The sequence below is a fragment of the Anolis carolinensis genome, unplaced genomic scaffold (genome assembly GCF_035594765.1).
Source record: "Anolis carolinensis isolate JA03-04 unplaced genomic scaffold, rAnoCar3.1.pri scaffold_9, whole genome shotgun sequence".
Taxonomy (NCBI): Eukaryota; Metazoa; Chordata; class Lepidosauria; order Squamata; family Dactyloidae; genus Anolis; species Anolis carolinensis.
The window spans coordinates 4,895,211-4,917,123 of record NW_026943820.1 but is presented as its reverse complement, the minus strand read 5'-3'; the positions used below and the strand labels follow the sequence as shown (position 1 = coordinate 4,917,123).

Sequence of the window (21,913 nt, the reverse complement as noted above, 5' to 3'; positions counted from 1 at the left end):
ATCCGAAAATACATCACACAGTCCTAGACACTTGGGAAGTGTTCGACTTGGGATTTTGTGAAACGAAATCCAGCATCTCTATCTTGTTTGCTGTGTCATACAACGTCGTTGTGTCAATAATAATAATAATAATAATAATAATAATGGGTAGACTTCCACTTGAGGCGGAGAGAGTGTGACTCTCCCATTGGCTGAATGGGGCTGGGCTCTGTAGAGTGGGCGGGGCCAAGACCCCTCCTCCTCCTCCTCCTCCTGCCCCTCCCCTCCGGCTCCCCCTCCCTTTCCGCAAAGGGGGGGGGGTCAAGGGAGTCCTTCTTGGGCTCCTCCTCCTCCTCCTCCTCTTCTTCTTCCTCCTCTTCCTCGCAGGCGCGGCTGCGCCGGATCCCGGGCGGATGGAGGAGCCTTCCTTGAAGCCTCCAAAAGGGGGCCACCCCCCAGGTAAGACCCCCAAAAGGACTGGGGGGTCAATAAAGACCCTCCTCTATCAGGAGACCCCAAAAGCATCTTCTTTGGAGGAAGAAATCAGGAGATAGAAACCCCTCCAAACCTGCTTCCAAGACCCCTTCTTTGCCCCAAATAAGATGCTTTGGGGGGGGTCTTATTGGGGGTTAGACCACCCCCACTCTTTGCCAAGGAGTTGATCCCACTTCCTAGTTTTAGCAGTGAGTCCATTGGACCCATAATATAATAATATATAATAATATCCTTCCCATTAAAGGGTGCTTTGGGTTAATTAATTTGGGGAGGGGGCTTCAGAGACCCCCACCCACTTCCTAACCCTGGCTCCCCCCTCCCCAAGGAAGGAGGCACAAGTCCCTCCAAAGTCCGGATTAATATATATATAATATCCCTCCCATTAAGATAATTAGCTATTAATTTGGGGAGGGGGCTTCAGAGACCCCCACCCACTTCCTAACCCTGGCTCCCCCCTCCCCAAGAAAGGAGGCACAAGTCCCTCCAAAATCCAGATTTTTTTATATATATATATACATATATATATATATATATATATATATATATATATATATATATATATAATATCCCTCCCCTTAAGATAATGAGCTAATTAATTTGGGGAGGGGGCTTCAGAGACCCCCCACTTCCTAACCCTGGCTCCCCCCTCCCCAAGGAAGGAGGCACAAGTCCCTCCAAAGTCCGGATTAATATATATATAATATCCCTCCCATTAAGATAATGAGCTAATTAATTTGGGGAGGGGGCTTCAGAGACCCCCCACTTCCTAACCCTGGCTCCCCCCTCCCCAAGGAAGGAGGCACAAGTCCCTCCAAAGTCCGGATTAATATATATATAATATCCCTCCCATTAAGATAATGAGCTAATTAATTTGGGGAGGGGGCTTCAGAGACCCCCACCCACTTCCTAACCCTGGCTCCCCCCTCCCCAAGGAAGGAGGCACAAGTCCCTCCAAAGTCCGGATTAATATATATATATAATATCCCTCCCATTAAGATAATGAGCTAATTAGTTTGGGGAGGGGGCTTCAGAGACCCCCCACTTCCTAACCCTGGCTCCCCCCTCCCCAAGGAAGGAGGCACAAGTCCCTCCAAAGTCCGGATTAATATATATATAATATTCCTCCCATTAAGATAATGAGCGAATTAATTTGGGGAGGGGGCTTCAGAGACCCCCACTTTCTAACCCTGGCTCCCCCCTCCCCAAGAAAGGAGGCACAAGTCCCCCCAAAATCCAGATTTTATACACACACACACACACACACACATATATATATTATTCCTTCCATTAAGATAATTAATTAATTAATTTGGGGAGGGGGCTTCAGAGACCCCCCACTTCCTAACCCTGGCTCCCCACTCCCCAAGGAAGGAGGCACAAGTCCCTCCAAAGTCCGGATTAATATATAGATAATAATCTCTCCCATTAAGATAATGAGCGAATTAATTTGGGGAGGGGGCTTCAGAGACCCCCCACTTCCTAACCCTGGCTCCCCACTCCCCAAGGAAGGAGGCACAAGTCCCTCCAAAATCCAGATTATATATATATATATATATATGTATATATATTATCCCTCCCATTAAGATAATGAGCGAATTAATTTGGGGAGGGGGCTTCAGAGACCCCCCCACTTCCTAACCCTGACTCCCCCCTCCCCAAAAAAGGAAGCACAAGTCCCTCCAAAGTCCAGATTATTATATATATAATATATAATTAGATAATGATCTAATTAATTTGGGGAGGGGGCTTCAGAGACCCCCACCCACTTCCTAACCCTGACTCCCCCCTCCCCAAAAAAAGGTACAACTCTAACCCCCCCCCCTTCCAGAGTCCAGCTTATTATTATTATTATTCCCAATATTTTTTGGGGAGGGGTCTTTGTTGTTTTTGGGGTGGTGCAATGTAATGCAATGGACTGTGTTTGCCTGCAAGATTGGGTGGCAAGGGTGTGTGACACTCTAAATGGGTTTCAATGGGAGGGAAAATTGGGTTGCAAGGGTGTTTGACCCTCCAAATGTGTTTCAATGGGAGGGAAGGAGGAAGGAGGCCCCCCTGCAGTGCTTTTGGAAGGACACCTGCCTTAAAACAGGGCACCTGGGGGCACAGGTGGGTCCCCAGGCTCCACGGCAAGCCCTCTTGGATCCAGAGACGCAGGGGGAAAGGCTCGGAGTAACTTCCTTGCAGCTCCTGTGCAGCAGCAGCAACAAGGTGTGTAACCGAGGTGAGTCAGCAATCAGGCCAGAAACACCATCACTTATCTCCAAAAGCCTCGTGCAAATGCCTTGCTTTTGATTCCCTCCTCCTTCCTCATAATTATTACTTCCAGCCCCAGAAATGCAGGCAAAACGTCAGGAGAGGATGCTACTGGGATATATCCATACAGCCCCAGAAATGCAGGCGAAACGTCAGGAGGGGATGCTACTGGGAGATGGCCATACTGCCCCAGAAATGCAGGCGGAACGTCAGGAGGATGCTACTGGGACATGGCCATACAGCTCCAGAAAAGCAGGCGGAGCATCAGGAGGGGATGCTACTGGAACATGGCCATACAGTCCCAGAAATGTAGGCGAAACGTCAGGAGAGGATGCTACTGGGACATGGCCATACAGCCCCAGAAATGCAGGCGGAACGTCAGGAGGATGCTACTGGGACATGGCCATACAATCCCAGAAATGCAGGCGGAATGTCAGGAGAGGATGCTACTGGGACATGGCCATACAATCCCAGAAATGCAGGCGGAACGTCAGGAGAGGATGCTACTGGGACATGGCCATACAGCCCCAGAAATGCAGGCAGAACGTCAGGAGAGGATGCTACTGGAACATGGCCATACAACCCGGAAAACACACAACAACCCTGTTTCTAATGATTGTGTAGCTTCATGTAGGATCTGGCATGACATAGGAATCAGGAGAGGATCCGCAAAGGCCATCTAGTCTCACTTTCTGCCAAAAATAAGACACCATCCAAGCCTTCCTGATAGATGGCCATCCAGCCCCTGATTCAAAACCTCATATTAATATCATAAATCATATATTAAAATCATCTTATTATTAAAATAATATATTATTAAAATCATATATTAAAATCAGTCTGATTATTATTAAAATCATATATGATTAAAATCATAAATTGTATATTAAAATCATAGTCTTATTATTAAAATCATATATGTTTAAAATGATAAATCATATATTAAAGTCATAGTCTTATTATTAAAATCATATATTATTAAAATCATAGATCATATATTAAAATATTATTTTATTATGTCACAGCAAACAAGATAGACATGCTGGATTTCGTATCACAAAATCCCAAGTCGAACACTTCCCAAGTGTCTAGGACTGTGTGATGTATTTTTGGATGATGCGCGCAGATCCCAGCAGGGTGGCCTTTTGCAGTTGGCAGATTGTGATTTTGTCAATGTCTATTGTTTCCAAATGCCGGCTGAGATCTTTTGGCACGGCACCCAGTGTGCCCATCACCACCGGGACCACCGGTGACCACAATTATTATTATTATTATTATTAGCTGTGCCCGGCCACACGTTGCTGTGGCTTATGGGAATGCTTTGTTGGCCAGGTGGAATAGCAGTGAATAGCCTTGCAGCCTCAAAAGCCTGAACCCCGGCTGTACCCCGGTACCATTGTGGCCGAGAGGGTTGCTAGGAGACAAAGTGGGCGGGGCCTAAAAGGGGCAGGGCCTACCCTTCTGACCAGCAACCAGGGTTGAAAACGGCTCTTCCTCGTTCTCTAATTTGGACTTTATTTTCCGGGTTTTTTGTTTGAAAGACATAGATTGGATGACTATGTCTTTTGTGGCCAAATTTGGTGTGATTTGGTTCAGTGATATTGTTGTTTACTCAGTCCGACAAACGTACATTACATCTTTATATATATATAGACTAGCTGTGCCCGGCCACGCGTTGCTGTGGCGAAGTCTGGTGGTCTGGGAAATAAAGTATTGAGGAATTGGTGGCAGTTAAGGCAAAGGGTAAAGGTTTTTCCCTGTAGAGTAAACATTCGCTTATCCCGTGTTCTGGATTATCCAACGCAGTCTGCCTTTTAGTAGTCAATGTTTTTGTAGTCAATGTTTTAAATTCATTATGATATTTTGGTGGTAAATTTGTAAATACATTAATTACAACATAGCAGTACTGAGCATTGAACTACTTTTTCTGTCAAATTTGTTGTATAACATGATGTTTTGGTGCTTAATTTGTAAAATCATAACCTAATTTGATGTTTAATCGGCTTTTCCTTAATCCCTTCTTATTATCCAACATATTCACTTATCCAATGTTCTGCCGGCCTGTTTATGTTGGATAAGTGAGACTCTACTGTATATTCATAATCTTCTATTATCTGCTTAGAACTGGATTATATGAGGTCCCTTCTACACAGCTGGATAAAATGCACACTGAAGTGGATTATCTGGCAGTGTGGACTCAAGATAATCCAGTTCAAAGCAGATAATATAAGATTATAAATGGGTTCTATAGCTGTGTGGAAGGGCCTTGAGTCTGCACTGCCATATAATCCAGTTCAAATCAGATAATCTGTATTTTATAGGCAGTGTGGAAGAGGACTAAGTGAGGCCTAGCTCTGCCTGTCCCCTGGGCTGAGTGGGTTGCTAGGAGACCAAGTGGGCGGAGCTTAGCCTTCTAACTGGCAGCAATGGGCTAAAAACGATTATTCCTCTCCCTCTAATTAGGACTTTATTTTTCTTTTCTTTTTGTTGTATGAATGTAGAGGCATGGATGAGGGGTTGTGCTGCCAAGTTTAGTGTTTCTGGGATGTGCAGTTTTGTTGTTTTGTCCTAGGCCGAAATTTCATTACCCTTTTATATATATAGATTGGCTTTCTAAATCTTCCCTTGCTCCTCCAAGCAACTTGGACCCAGTCCTATGGCGTTTAATGTTTGATGTACTTCAGACATACTAGAAATGGGGCCACTATTCATTTATGGGGGAAATGCAAGAGAACAGAACTGCAAAAACGTAACGCCAAAAATAGGGTTGGCTTCAAATGTGTTGCAATGGGGAAGAAATACTATATTCAGCCGCGACGGCAACCAAAAAGGAAGACTCCCGCTCCCCTTCTCTGTTCGCCCACCACTTTTGAGTCGGATTCGCCCACGCTTTGCCCTCAATAAGGAAACATCACAAACCCCTTCTCTCTCTCCTGGGTTTCCTTCAATTGCATTTCAAAGAGGGTCCAAGGCTCAAGGATGAGTCACTGCGAAGAAGGGAAAAACATTAAGAAAGTAATCCAAGAGAGCTCAGGAAAAGGATGAGCTAAATCGGGGGTCGATGCAAAAAGCAAATAGGTCTCGGTGGCTGCAGAATAGTCACAAACTTATTGTATTCATCCCTATCCTGTCCTTTCTAGAATATTTGGACTTGGAACAGAACCGATAAACCCTAGATCAAATATATCGGGATGCTGGACAATGATTGTATTGAGTTGCTGTAAGTTTTCCGAGCTGTATGGCCATGTTCCAGAAGCATTCTCTCTCTCTTTTTTGGAATTATCTTATTTATTATTTGACACAAACAATCTAATATACAATCAGAAAATACAGTAGAGTCTCACTTATCCAACATAAACGGGCCAGCATAACGTTGGATAAGCGAATACGTTGGATAATAAGGAGGGATTGAGGAAAAGCCTATTAAACATCAAATTAGGTTATGATTTTACAAATTATACACGTTCAATACACAGTAATGTTATGTAGTAATTACTGTATTTATGAATTTAGCACCAAAACATCACAATGTATTGAAAAGATTGACTACAAAAACATTTACAGTAGAGTCTCACTTATCCAACATTCGCTTATCCAACATTCTGGATTATCCAACGCATTTTTGGAGTCAATGTTTTCAATACATCGTGATATTTTGGTGCTAAATTCTTAAATACAGTAATTACTACATAGCATTACTGTGTATTGAACTACTTTTTCTGCCAAATTTGTTGTATAACATGATGTTTTGGTGCTTCATTTGTAAAATCATAACCTAATTTGATGTTTAATAGGCTTTTCCTTAATCTCTCCTTATTATCCAACATATTCGCTTATCCAACGTTCTGCCGGCCCGTTTATGTTGGATAAGTGAGACTCTACTGTATTTATGAATTTAGCACCAAAACATCACAATGTATTGAAAAGATTGACTACAAAAACATTTACTACTAAAAGGCAGACTGTGTTGGATAAGCGAATGTTGGATAAGTGAGACTCTACTGTATACACTCAAAAATAATGAAACGTCTTTAGATCTGTATTCCAATGGCAACTTGTGCAAAATAAGTATAACATACTTTACCATTCACTCAAATTCAAGACATTTTTCAAAGCAAGATCCATGAAAACGATTCCTAACTAGAATTATTGGTTACTATATTTTATACATGTGGTCGGCATGACTGCCGTTACCTTCCCACCAGAGCAGTGCCTATTGATCTACTCGCATTTGCATGTTTCCGAACTGCTAGGTTGGCAGAAGTTGTGGCTAATAGCAGGAGCTCACCGCCAACCTTTTGGTCAGCACGTTCAGCAGCTCAGTGGTTTAATCCGCTGCACCACCGGGGGCTCCAAAAAGTGCGATATAAAGGATAATAATAATAATAATAATATTAGTAAGACATCACACAGTCCTAAACACTTGGGAAGTGTTCGATTTGTGATTTTGTGATACGAAATCCAGCATATAGATCTCGTTTGCTGTGTCATACTGTGTCTTTGTGTCAATAAGAATAATAATAATCACAATCATAAAAATATCAGGTGTGGGCAAACTTGGGCCCTCCAGGTGTTTTGGACTGCAACTCCCACAATTCCTAACCGCCTACCGGCGGTTAGGAATTGTGGGAGTTGCAGTCCAAAACACCTGGAGGGCCCAAGTTTGCCCATGCCCAATTCAGATCAAGACAGGCACTTGTGGTTTGCTACAGAAACCGAAGCGTGTGCCAGTTTCCCAGACTGAGAGCTGGTTAAAATCCCGGCCGTGAATAATTCAGCGCCTCTCCTGCCGCCTCCGCATTTACGGAGCTGGGAAGTGGGCTGGAAACAGAGAGAGACGTTCTTGTATTTGTTCCTCGCTCGTAGGTTCGGCTCCGAAGGATGGGCAGGATGCGATGACGGTGCAGCATATGTGCGTTTTTTAAGGAATTCAGAAATAGCAGCCGTGGAAGCCTTCGGTTAGACTGAGATTCAAATCCGTGGGCGTCTTAACACATGGGTAAGTTCACCTACAAGGAAATGTCGGGCACTTCTGTCCCATGCAGAATCCTGTTGCCTATGCAGTGCTGTTGCACATGGGCACTCATTGCACATGAATGTACATTGTACATGCATTGTGCATGGAAGCACATTGTGCACACATTGCACCTGAATGCATGAACATGTGTGCACTGCGCACGGATGCATTGAGCATGGGTGCACATTGCGTGGATGCACATAGCACATGCGTTGCACACAGATGCACATTGTGCATGCATTGTGCACAGATGCATTGAGCACGGTACATGCATTGTGCACGGAAACACATTGTGCATGCATCTCGCATGTGAGTGCATGCACATGGATGGACATTGTGCATGCATCTCACACAGATGCACATTGTATGTGCACTGCACACGGATACACATTGAACATGCATTGCACAAGGATGCATTGAGCATGGATGCCCATTGCATACATTGTGTGGATGCACACAGTACATGCGCTGCACACAGATGCACATTGTGCATGCATTGTGCATAGAAGCACATTGTTCATGCATCTCGCACGTGAGTGCATGCACATGGATGCACATTGTGCATGCATCTCACACAGATACACATTGTATGTGCATTGCACATGGATGCACGTTGAACATGCATTGCACACGGATGCACTGCGCACAGATGCACATTGCACACATTGCGTGGATGCACACAGTACATGCATTGCACACAGATGCATATTGTGCATGCATTGTGCATGGAAGCACATTGTGCATGTATTTCACATGAATGGATGCACACGGATGCACACTGTGCATGCATCTCGCACATGCACATTGTGCACTGCACACAGATGTATGCTGAGCATGCATTGCACACGGATGCATTGAGCATGGATGCCCATTGCACACATTGCGTGGATGCACATAGTACATGCGTTGCAGCCAAATGCACATTGCGCATGCATTGTGCACAGATGCACATTGCACTTGCATTTATGGATTCATTTGCATGTATGATATCTTTGGGTGCATCTACACTGTAGAATGAATGCAGTTTGGCACCACTTTTAAGTATCATGGCTCAAGTTTACGGACACCTGGGAGCTGTAGTTTCATGATGTCTTTAGCCTTCCCTGGCAAATGATGCTTTTGCCTCACCAAACTACAAATCCCGGGGATTTGCAATCGGGACACATGTGCGCCTAATACGCTATAGCAAAGTGTGGTCCAAATGGCAAAAATGATTAGTGAGGAAGAAAAGGACAAAATTCCACCTCCTTTTCTCTCTATCGCCTTCTTGCTGAATTAATGGAGTGCAAACTACGTACTTTTGTGCTTTGCAGCCATTGCAATAAGCTGAGGACAAAGGAAGAAAGTGGGAGGAAAATGGGGCATTTGAAAAGCAGCTGGAAAAGCGGGGAGTTGGAGGTTTGCTGTTGTCAAAAGAGGCATGCCCGACCCAACCTGGCCATTGTATTTGGTCACTAGAAGCCAGTCCAGTTTGCGTTGTGCCGGTGCCAGTGGGTCCCTGGGTGGCCAGGGAAATCTCGGAGCCGCTTGCGGCCATGGGAAGCCGAGTGGCATCTCCCTCTTTCCACACAAACAGGGCTTTGTTTCTGGCCCGGGCTCCTTCCAAAGGCCTTTGTGTGCAGGCATCAAAGGGGCTCTTTGCGGGGCATCGCGGCTTCTTGATATCCAGGGAGAGAGAGAGAAGGAAGGCCTTTCTCTCGCTCTTTTCTTTATAATATCCTTTCCGACTGCCTTTGATTCCAAATCCTCGCCGTTTTGAAATGCTCCAGTCTTCGCTCCTTCTCCCACATTTTTCATTCGTATATTTTTGGATATTGCAAGCTGAGCCCAAAGTGCAGAAATACTTGCACGCAGTTCACTCAGAAAGAGAGAGCGTCGAGCCTCAAGTAGAGGCGAGTAAGAAATTATTATTATTCTTTATGGATAACATCCACATTCTGTTGTCATTTGGCAATACACATTTCAGTATTCATCTCAGAAATGTCATAAAAACGACGTCCTGGATGATTGATGTAGGGCAGATCTCCTCTTCCGTTAGACCACTTAGCAACTGCTGAGCGGGACAGCATAGCCGTTCTTATCTGCTGATCCCGGCGGCTATATATATCTTTATTTTACAAGTATTTACAAAGCAAACAGCCAGAGCTGCTTGAACACATGTTTGCTTAATGGAGACTCACCGAAGCCCTTATCAGAAAACTAAGGCACAACCCACATTCCAGAGTCTATGACATATCTTCCTGCTATGCAAGCAAAACGGAAGTCTTGATGCTTTGCCTTTCTAGCAATAAATCAGGGCTCTGTGCAATTAACCACTTAACTACTGGAATACACTTTAACAATGAGTGAACATTTCACACACACTACAAAAACCCTGACAAGAAATATTGGACGGTATATATCTCATTGGCGTCTCGGTTCATGCATTCCTATCTAACTGAGAGCTGTGTCAATCATGATACAATCAGGATATAGATTACTACTAGTAGTAGTATAGATGATTATTGTGTCACTCTACATACTGAAGTGCTTGCTATATAATCCCAATTTAGAGCTCACAATTTTTTTGCAAAGTCTCTGAACTCATCTATCACCATAACGATGCTCTTAGATTCAGACTTTTTAGGGTTGGAAAACTTCTGGACTTGCGACTTCTGGTCAGGGATGATGGGTCACCCAAAAGACTGATATTCTCACATTTCTCCAGCCCTGAAAAACACACCTTGGAGCACGGGGTTTGCTTTCATAGTAAGGAACAAGCAGGAGAGACAGGAAGGTCTAACTTCCCTCCTGGGAAATCTCTGCAGGTCACTCAGCAGAATTGGAAAAGCTGAGCGGGAAACATGGCAGCGGTGGCTATTCTGGACAAGGTCGCCAGGATGAAACCGAAAACGGTTACAATGGGCAACTGTCCTTGTCTTTGCATGGGTTTGAATGGTTGAAAGGGACCTTAAAGGTCAGCTAGTCCAACCTTGACAGGGGTGCTATTGCACACGGGCATGCATTGCACTCGGATACACATTGCACATGCATTGCGCTCAGATGTACATTGCACATGCATTGCACTCAGCTACAGATTGCACGTGAATTACGCTCAGATACACATTGCACATGAATTGCGCTCGGATACACATTGCACATGCATTGCACTTGGATATAAATTGCACATGCATTGCACTCGGATACACATTGCACATGCATTGCACTCTGATACACATTGTACATGCATTGTACTCGGAAACACATTGCACATGCATTTCACACAGATATACATTGCACATGTATTGCACATGGATGCACATTGCACATGCATTGCACTCGGATACACATTGCATACGGATACACATTGCACATGCATTGTACACAGATACACATTGCACATGCATTTCACTTGGATACACATTGCACATGCATTTCACATGGAGGCTCTCTGCACATGCACTGCACATGGAAAGATACCCCTGAAGTATAGGCATTGTATCCCTGTTTGTAAAACTCCAAAAAGAAAAGAGAGTCTGTTCCAACCTCAAACAGGTTCCTCCATCAGGACGTTCTTCCTCACGTCTCGTCTGTTCCGATGTGTCATTTCCGACGGTCTCTGGATGTCCCTCTGCAATCTCCCACTCATGTTCTGCCCCACAGCAGAACAGACAAGGAAGCAAGAAGCAGAAGGGAAACAAATATTCAAAATATATATTACATTAGAAGCCCTATACCCACCCCAGTGTTCTTTAAGGGCAGCTTGCTTTGTATTATGCTGTGTTTTAGGCGGCACGTTGCATTTGATCAAAATGATTTCCTTTGTAAATGTATACCTTTGCGATTTGTTCTTCCTCCTTTCCTCTGTATGTATGTGTATGTATATAGTATATGCATGTGTGTGTATGACCCTAACATCAGGATATATGAAGGGCCAACTTTGGCCACAAAAGACATAGCCATCCAATCTTTGTCTTTCAATCAAAAAAAACCTAGAAAAATAAAGTCCAAATAACAGAACCCCCCCATTGTTTACCACGCATGCGCAGAGGTCCCCCTGGGAACTGAAACAACTACATTATCCAGAGAATCTTATAGCTGTGCGCGGAGCCTAACACCACTTTAAAAAAATGTTGCCATGATGGAACAGCCTTGCAGTTTCAAAGCCAGGCTACTTCCTAACCAGAGGGATCCCTAATCATCAGACTATGCCACAGCAATGTGTGGCCGGGCACAGCTAGTGATATAATAATAATAATAATAATAATCATCATCATCATTGCAGCCCAGGAGCAAGCCATCAGGACAAAGGCAATTAAGGCCAAGATCGAAAAATCAGCTGATGACCCAAAATGCAGACTGTGCAAGGAAACCGACGAAACCATGGATCATCTCCTCAGCTGCTGTAAGAAAATTGCACAGACAGACTACAAACAGAGGCACAACTATGTGGCCCAAATGATTCATTGGAACATGCCTCAAGTACCACCTTCCCAGCAGCAAAGAACTGGTGGGATCACAAACATGCAAAAGTATTAGAAAATGAGCACGCAAAGATACTGTGGGACTTCCAAATCCAGACTGACAAAGTTCTGGAACACAACACACCAGACATCACAGTTGTGGAAAAGAAAAAGACTTGGATCATTGATGTTGCCATCCCAGGTGACAGTCGCATTGACGAAAAACAACAGGAAAAACTCAGTCGCTATCAGGACCCCAAGACTGAACTTCAAAGACTCTGGCAGAAACCAGTGCAGGTGGTCCCGGTGGTGATGGGCACATTGGGTGCCGTGCCAAAAGATCTCAGTCGGCATTTGGAAACAATAGACATGGACAAAATCACGATCTGCCAATTGCAAAAGGCCACCCAACTGGGATCTGCATGCATCATCCGAAAATACATCACACAGTCCTAGACACTTGGGAAGTGTTCGACTTGTGATTTTGTGAAACGAAATCCAGCATGTCTATCTTGTTTGCTGTGTCATAATAATAATAATAATAATAATAATAATAATAATAATAGATCTGTGTCATATGCTTGTTTGTGTTCCAGAGCCGGCTAAAGAAGTTCCCAAGCCGGAGCGTCCAACGCCGCTGTTTGTCCCTTTGCAAAGCCTGGTGGAAGGGCCCCCCAGCCCCACCGAGGAGGAGGAGGAAGAAGAGGGAGGAGGAAGAGGAGGAGGAGGAGGGATCCCCATCCCGTCATCGGGGCTCCTGCAAGTCGTGGAGCGAAGGCGTGAGTACAACCGGGAGGGAAAGGGAAATGGGGGTCCTTCCTTGGGGTCATTGCATGGGATCACTGGATCAAAAGGGGGCATCTACTCCATCAATGACTCCTGAAGAATGGATACGTTCATATACTTCAACCTCTAAACATAGGCAGAAGTGTAGCACAGTCCAAGGTCTAGCCAATTAATCCATAGAAGTATCAAACACAGGGGAAAATAAACAGGAGGGAAAGCCAAATGTCCAGTCCAGGGTCAAGCACCAATTGTCAAGAATCCAGGGAATAAGTGTTGAGTCCACAAGTCCAAAACTGATGATTTCCGAGAGAAGTCCAAATTCCAAACCTGGAAGAGAATTCAAGGTCCTAAGGTCTGGGCATGAGCGCTGACGTTGCTGTCAGCAATCAGATAAACACACTGCAAATGCTTAAATCAAGTCTGGGCAAACTTTGGCCGAAGTTTGCCCATGGCTACCTTAAATGCTGCTTTCAGAGCTTATCCTGATTCCTGGCCCTCTTAGATCTCCTCGGCTGAGACTTTTCTCTCTAAAATTCCACAACGGCAAAGACCAGTTAACTTTTTCTCCGCCTGCTCCACAGAAGTTTCTTGTGTTTGGCCAGAAGGCTGAGCAATTGTGGCCGAGGGAGTTGCTGTTTCTGGCTGGGCTCAGCAAACCCTCATCCATGCTATCCATGCTAGGGTGTCTCCGTCTCCGAGTTGATGCCATCCTTCCCCATGCAATACCTGCCCCATTCCTCCCTCTCGCCCCCAGAACCGCTGAGCAGCGTCTCCTCCTTGGAGGTCCATTTTGACCTGCTGGACCTGACGGAGTTGACTGACATGTCGGACCAAGAATTGGCCGAAGTCTTCGCCGACTCGGACGAGGAGAACGCCCCCAATGAGCCCCATCCTGGTAAGTTACAATCAAGGCCAACTTATGTCCGAGTCCTTCCTCATGCATTTTCATTCACTGAACCAAATTTGGGGGGAATTGATTTTTTCATTTGGGAGTTGTACTTGCTGGGATTTATAGTTTCATTGCATGGATAGTTTGTACTAAAACCCAGCTTCGGTGGGCAGGAAGGATGTCTTGTGTTGTCAAGATTAAGCCTTCTTATCCTTGCCATTAGGACATAATTCTGGTTTGTTCCTGTTATTCTTAAAAGAAGAGAAGCCCCATGACATGAATTGTGTCCTATATACAGTGGGCCGAGGATGAAGAATTGTTTTAAATACAATTTTAAAAATATACAGATGGTGCCTGACATTGCACCCGAGGGCATTATCGACATTCAGGTACCCAAAAACAGTGGTGCGTCTGATTTTCAGAACTGATTTTCTCATGCAAATCCAAGATGTGAATTAAGAGGCCTTTGGAGAGAGGGATGGGTGTCCTGCACGCCAACCTTGCAATGCTGGCCAGACTCATCACCCTGTTGATTCTGGGAGCTGTAGCCTGCAAAACGGAAACCTTGCCAGGCTTTTGAAGGAGACGGGGAAAAGAGATTCAATTTCCCAGCTGTGCCCTGATGGAAAAACCCCTTTGGACAGCTGTGGATGGAGAGGAGTGGAAATACCATGGCTCCCCCTGCCCTCCCGGGTCTTGCCCGTTTCGGTGGCAGATGATGATGCCTCCACTGACCGCTTAAGCCCATGGCTGGGGGGTCACTCGCGGGTGGCGCCAGAAGGGGACGATGGGGGAAAGGGCAGGGGCAGCAGCTGCATCCCGGAGACAGACAAATGGATGGATAGATGGAGGGAAAATGCAGGCAGGGCCGCCTCCCTGGAGAAGGAGCATGTGAGCAGAATTGAGGAGGAGGAACAAGAAGAAGAAGAAAAAGAAGGAAGGGAAGGGAGGAAGGAAAGGAAAGGAAAAGGAGAGTGCTACTATGGCTTCCATTGGTCTAGATCAGGGGTCCCCAAACTATGAGTTATGAACTATGAATCCCAGCAACTACAACTCCCAAATGACAAAATCAACCCCCCAACCCCACCAGTTTTCAAATTTGGGCATATCGGGTATTTGTGCCAAATTTGGTCCAGTGAATGAAAACACATCCTGCATATCGGATAGAGTCAACTTTAAGCCTCCAGGTGTTTTGGACTTCAACTCCCACAATTCCCTCCAAGATACGGATGCGGCCCTCCAAGATAATTTCCCTGACCCGTCCTAAACTTTAGACTTGGGGTTGACCTAAGTCTGAAACTACTTGAAGGCACACAACAATAATCCTAATTTCGGACTATTTTGTCATAGTCTGGCCCCCCAACTGGCCCTCTACTGAAAAAGTTTGAGGACCCTTGGTCTACATCACTGTTTCTCAACCTGGGGGTCGGGACTCCAAAGGGGGTCACAAGGGAAGGGGTGTCAGAGGGGTTGCCAAAAATCAATATTTTCTGTTGGTCATGGGAATTCTGTGCACAAAGTTTGGCCCAATTCTATCGTAGGTGGAGTCAAGGGATTCTTTGATTGTAGGTGAACTATGAATCCCTGCAACTACAACTCCCAAATGTCAAAGAATGGTGGGAGTTAAAGTCCAAAACACCTGGAGGCCCAAAGTTGGCCCAAGACTGATCTAGACACTTATCCTCCCATCGCATTGGCTTTTCTTTCTGCTGCATCACATTGTTGACTCACTGTTGACTTTTTGCACAGGGCTGCACCCGCACTCGCACCCCAACGCCCGCTCCGGATACCTGCGCTCGCCTTCCTGGACCCGGACCAAAGGCGAACAAGGCCGGGAGAAGAAGCGGCTCAGCGACCCGGAGCTCCCGGCAGGCAAAACAGCGGACTCCTTCCTGGCCCTGGAGAAGCCGGCACAAGAATAGCCAGACTGAGGTGCCAACAGCCTTCCCTCTTGCACTGCGCCAAGGGTATCCATTTGTCCGTCCATTTGTCCATCCCAGCCGCAGACCGAGGATCCTGTCCGTTGTCCAGAGACAGCCTCACTCCCTCACGAAATGTATCATCCTTCCAATGTTGGCAAAGATGGGAGCAGCCTCGTTTTTGATCCTTTTCTGCACTTTCGAGCCTTTCTATGTGAATAATATGGGGGTAAAAGACTACGGACAATGTTAGAAATGGAGATGAGCACCAACCCCCAGAGTGTGAGTAGATCAATAGGTACCGCTCCGGCGGGAAGGTAACGGCGCTCCATGCAGTCATGCCAGTGGCCACATGATCTTGGAGGTGTCTACGGACAACACCGGCTCTTCGGCTTAGAAATGGAGATGAGCACCAACCCCCAGAGTGTGAGTAGATCAATAGGTACCGCTCCGGCGGGAAGGTAACGGCACTCCATGCAGTCATGCCAGTGGCCACATGATCTTGGAGGTGTCTATGGACAATGCCGGCTCTTCGGCTTAGAAATGGAGATGAGCACCAACCCCCAGAGTGTGAGTAGATCAATAGGTACCGCTTCGGTGGGAAGGTAACGGCACTCCATGCAGTCATGCCAGTGGCCACATGATCTTGGAGGTGTCTATGGACAATGCCGGCTCTTCGGCTTAGAAATGGAGATGAGCACCAACCCCCAGAGTCAGACACGACTGGACTTAACGTCAGGGGAAAACTTTACCTACTAAAAGCAGACACTTGGCCCGGGAAGGAGATATGCTTTAATCCGGAGCAATATCGGAGTCGCTCTTATCAGCCGAGTGCCTTGAAAACTGAAAGAGGAGAATGCAGCAAAAGTATAGACTCCCTACAAAAGAGACGGAAGATATCAGAAATTTCCTTGCCTCCTCCTTCATACTTTTGCTTGGCTGTCTCATCGTACCAAAGGAACCAGGAGGAAGACTTAAAAGCACTGTTTCTTTGGGTTGGATCCCGCACTTGTGTCTCTCAAAAAGCACATCCTCTTCTTCCCAGTGGCCTTAACTTCTCGCTTTCTGCTCCAGGAACTCTGCACACGCTGCTAGCCTTCAAGCAACACTATCATCTACATTAGGTTGGATCCATGCTGGCCTGAATAAATCCCCATTTTGGCGAACGTGGCCTCCAGAAGCCCAGTTTCCCAATGGCATGGAGATGGCAAGCCATGCCATAGGCAGCTCTAGTTCTCCCATAATGTTTTCCAGCGGAGAGTGAAGGTAGGACTAAACAGGGATGCTATCAATTGGAACAAAACTTGGCCATTCAACCAACGCAAGAGCAAGAGGCAAGTCATTTATTCGCTGCTGCTCTGGGATCAAGAAGGTGGACAATTGGAGGATGTCCAAAAAAGGTCTTTTCCTTCCTCTAAAGTCCCCATCCCTCCCATTTTTATGCATCACACCACACAGAGATATCTACAGGCCACATCACAGTCAGTTCTGGTGATTGCCATTTTGGAACTGGCCTCAAGATGATACGGAAACAGCCCTTCGCTGCCCCATTTCTCTTCCTCTCCTCAGTTTGTTTTGCCTTTAAAACTAGATGGTCTGGTCGCTCACTGTGCTTCTGCTGAAGGAGAACTGGAGACGGTGGGGCTGGCGATGGAGGGTCTCATTCGGGATGCCGTCATCAGCCAAATCCTCGAACTAGGGACCCATACTGACCTCCCCTGTAATACTGACCACAAACAAATAATAGCACTGTTCAACCCCTTTGACGAGAGCTATGAATCCTGTCCCATTTGCTTGTGGTGGTGATGGAGAACTATCTTAATTTGCAGCAAAAGTTGGGTGTCTTGTGCCAAATTGACCAGAGGTGTTTGCCACCAGTTTGTTCTGCATCTCCTTCTTTGGAGGTTTTCAAACTGAAGCAGGATGGCCATCTGTCAGGAGTGCTTTGATTGTGTCTTCCTGTCTGGCAGGAGGGGTTGGAATGGATGGCCTTTGGAGATTCCTTCCAAGTACTGGGACTGTGGTGGAGCTGCTGTCTCTAGAGGTCTTTTGAGGCCAGATGACCATCTGTCGGGAGTGCTTTGATTGTGTCTTACTCCATCACAAAGTGGGGTTGGCCTGGATGGCCTTTGGGGATTCTTTTCCAAGTGCTGGGACTGTGGTGGAGTCTCCATCTCTGGCTTTTGAGGACATATGGCCATCTGTCAGGAGTGCTTTGATTGTCTTACTGCATCACAAAGTGGGGTTGGCCTGGATGACCTTTGGGAGCCCCTTCCAACTCTATGACTGATGCTTCCTATCCTTTCTTTGTCATCTCTGTCACTCAGCAATTTCCCTCCTTGGAAATACCATTGGCATCTTTGAGATGATAGAGGGATGAAGAAGGGCAGATTTTTCCTCTTCTCCCCTTTATGTTCCCCAGCACTTCCTTTTTGGGGCTCCCACCATTGCTTGTCCTGGAGATCACATCCTATTACGACTGAAGCACATTTTGCACAACTAATGCCACGTGTCACAGGCGGAGAGATAAGCATCTGCTGATCGGGATGCAAATCCATTAGAGCCACCAGCTGGAGTAGAAATGGGATCGCAACACCCAGATGACACTTGAGCCATTTGCAGAAAGGGAAAAGGAGCCGGGCGTGAAGGACAGCTGCTTCCCGAATGAAACTTTCCCAAAATGCAGCTGTTTGCAGGGATCCTGTCTAGTGCCACTTCCTCACGGTTTGGTTGTCGCTCAGATGTCGAAAAGCCACTCATCGCAAACCCTTTGGGCTTCAGGCAGAAGAAACCGCAGGGACGTTTTGCTCACAGTCCCGATTACCGAAGCGAGAAGAGAAGAACAGGTCATAGCTCCAAACGTGAGACGTCCTTCCCTGGTGCATTGCCTTCCTCTCCCTCATCTCTGCAAAAAAGAAATTCCAGAAGAACACAGATTCCCAGGTGGAGAGAAAGCTCTCCTCCAGGTACATCAGATGTCATGTTTCCAGACTTTTGAGACATCAGGTTTCCAGACATTTGCAGCTTGGAGAGGGATTGGTCTTTCTGCCAAAGCACAATCCCCAATGTATACCTTTGGGCACAAAGGCAGAGCCACTTTCTCAAATACCTTACGTGCATATTTCACAGAGACCACGATGGAGATCAGCATAAAGAAATTATTAATGGCATTCTCCACTCTTATATAAGAGGGACTCAAATGAGGTAGGAATAAGGACTTCTCGGTGCCAAAGCAAGGACATTACTTTTTGTAGGCTAAGAAGGACTAGGAGCCATCTATCTACGAGTGCCATGGCTGCGTTGCCCAGAACAGGATGCTTCTCAGGGCGGAAATTGCTGCTCCTTCCTCTGTCGCGCTCAGTGCACCCCTGAACTGTATTTATCTGGGTGCAGACGGACTTTTCCTAAGTGAAGAGAGAGATGAGGAAGGAGCCTGGCCACAGAAAACTGTGCTGCTATCCCTTTGGAAACAGATGTCCAAAACGGCGCCAATAAAGCTCTGGGAAAACGTAAATTTGTGTGACCGTTTGGCTAGAAAGGTTCCTCTCTTGCTCAGGATATGGGTCTGGGCTAGTTCTGCAAGGGACGAGGAGGCCAATTGGTAACCATTTCTAATCCTGAGCACACAAACCCAACTTTGCCACAACCTTTTCTTTGCAAACACATATTACAAATCTGGGGTTGGTCTAGACCAGGCATGAGCCAACTTTGGCCTTCCTCCAGGTGTTTTGGACTTTAACTCCCATAATTGTGAGAATTGTGGAAGTCCAAAACACTTGTAGGAAGGTCGAAATTGGCCCATGCCTGGTCTAAACCTTTCCGATATCATTCTGAAATGAGTACAATTTGGACATCCCTGCTACCTTTGAAGAAGTATCTACAGTAGAGTCTCACTTATCCAAAATAAACGGGCAGGCAGAATGTTGGATAAACAAATACGTTGGATAATAAGGAGGGATTAGGGAAAAGCCTATTAAACATCAAATTAGGTTATGATTAGGAGCAGTGTGTTAAAGTGCTGAGCTGCTGAACCTGCAGACCGAAAGGTCCCAGGTTCAAATCCGGGGAGCGAAGTGAGCGCCCGCTGTTGCTCCAGCTTCTGCCAACCTAGCAGTTCGAAAACATGCCAATGTGAGTAGATCAATAGGTACTGCTCCGGCGGGAAGGTAACAGTGCTCCATGCAGTCATGCCGGCCACATGATCTTGGAGGTGTCTACGGACAACCCCGGCTCTTTGTCTTAGAAATGGAGATGAGCACCAACCCCCAGAGTCAGACATGACTGGACGTAACATCAGGGGAAACCTTTACCTTTTTACTAGGTTATGATTTTACAAATTAAGCAGCAAATCATCATGTTATACAACAAATTTGACAGAAAAAGTAGTTCAATACGCAGTAATGCTATGTAGTAATTACTGTATTTACAAATTTAGCACCAAAATATCACGATGTATTGAAAACATTGACTACAAAAATGCATTGGATAATCCAGAACTTTGGATAAGCGAGTGTGGGATAAATGAGACTCTACTGTACTTATATAAATCTGCCTTCAAGGAAGAGTGCTCCTGCTCCTCAAAGGCAGAAGTGGTAAAAGTTTTTGGAAGTTTCCAAATCCTGCTGATGGGACTCTGAATTGGTTTGGCATCTCTTATCTGAAATGTTGGGGAAGTGTTCCATGTTTTGGAATACCTTTATTTACATGTGTATAATGAAATATATATAGCCAGATATCTTTGAAGGAGGAGGCTGGGGACTTCCTTCTCATTCATCTCTCAGATCAGTCTCGCTTCAGCCTTGCATTTTGGAATACCGTATATACTCGAGTATAAGCCAAGTTTTTCAATCCTTATACTTGAATGAGGGTCCTGACCAACTTATATTCGGGTTGGCTTATACTAGAGCAGCCTGTTAAAGCATTGAGCCGCTGAACCTGCAGACCGAAAGGTCGCAGGTTCGAATCCGGGGATCAGGGTGAGCTCCCGCTGTTAGCCCCAGCTTCTGCCAACCTAGCAGTTCGAAAACATGCAAATGTGAGTAGATCAATAGGTACCGCTCCGTTGGGAAAGTAGCAATGCTCCATGCAGTCATGCCAGTGGCCACATGACCTTGGAGGTGTCTACGGACAACACCGGCTCTTCAGCTTAGAAACTGAATGAGCACCAACCCCCAGAGTCGGACACGACTAGGCTTAACATCAGGGGAAACCTTTACCTTTACTTTACCCTATGCTAGAGTGTATAGGTAATTTATTTAAATCACTTATTTAATCAGAATTGGACAGTCTTATCTTATTAAAGTCTTATTATCTTAAATTAGTTTTATGTAAATATTCAAAAACATTGAACCTACTGATGCCTCAATTAATGGCATTTTATTGCTATCTATTTTTATTTTTGAAATTTATCAGTAGCTGCTGCATTTCTCACCCTGGTCTTATACTTGAGTCAATAGGTTTTCTCAGTTTTTTTCTGTTAAAATTAGGTGCCTCGGCTTATATTCGGGTTGGCTTATACTCAAGTATATACGGTACTTGTATAGATGAGATATATAGCCAAATACCTTCACAGATAAAGAGAGACTGATTGCATTATGCAACATGATTTTTGTTCCTGGGTTACAAATGACATTTCCTAATTGGTTCTATAACAAAAACATGGAAAAGGTGTATTAAACTCTGTTCTTGCATGACATCCTGCAGCATAGTTTTTCAATGAATATCTCATAGAGTCTCAACCAATTCAGCCACAAAAACGAAGTTTCTGGAGTATAGCAACTACTTTCAAAGTAAGGGCCGCACAATGAAACAGGAAATAACACTTTCAAACCAGGAACAGAAAATCTTTCAAATTTTGTTACATAGTGTTATCTGAAAGGCAAATGAGCAGGAACATCGTAGCTGCCTTCTTGAAGGCGGAAGTGTCAAAAGGTTTCAGCTTTGGGAGGTTTCCAGATTTCCAGATAAGGGAGCTTCTAGTACTGTTTCTAGCGAGGAATTGCAGCCCACAAATGCAATTTTTGTTGTTTTCCATTGGTTATAATAAGGTTGGACTACTCATAGAAAGAAGAGGCAAAAAGTTCCAGCCTTGGGAGGCTCTACCTGTAGCAACATTCATAAGGTGGTCTTGACA

The 21,913-nt window shown here is 45.4% G+C and overlaps 2 protein-coding genes across 3 annotated transcripts in view; one reads left to right on the top strand and one right to left on the bottom strand.

Moving 5' to 3' along the window:
* Positions 1-297: 297 nt before the first annotated feature.
* Positions 298-21,475, top strand: dbndd1 (dysbindin domain containing 1). The gene is made up of 5 exons (XM_003229289.3): positions 298-438; positions 7,594-7,726; positions 12,783-12,965; positions 13,727-13,867; positions 15,611-21,475. Exons 2-5 carry the CDS (start codon positions 7,723-7,725, stop codon positions 15,781-15,783), a joined length of 501 nt encoding a protein of 166 aa, XP_003229337.3. The 5' UTR covers positions 298-438; positions 7,594-7,722; the 3' UTR covers positions 15,784-21,475.
* The window catches only part of LOC100564486 (AFG3-like protein 1), a 30,864-nt gene continuing 18,582 nt past the window's right edge, over positions 9,632-21,913 (bottom strand). For both annotated transcript variants that reach the window (XR_010000543.1, XR_010000544.1), the window contains exon 17: positions 9,632-11,375. The gene's annotated coding sequence lies outside the window, so the exon portion shown is untranslated. The remainder of the gene's footprint in view (positions 11,376-21,913) is intronic.

Excerpts from the sequence above, each read along its gene's own strand:
- dbndd1 (XM_003229289.3), top strand. Across the intron at positions 12,966-13,726 it reads GCAAGTCGTGGAGCGAAGGC|AACCGCTGAGCAGCGTCTCC; the intron begins GTGAGTACAACC and ends TCTCGCCCCCAG. Across the intron at positions 13,868-15,610 it reads CCCCAATGAGCCCCATCCTG|GGCTGCACCCGCACTCGCAC; the intron begins GTAAGTTACAAT and ends CTTTTTGCACAG.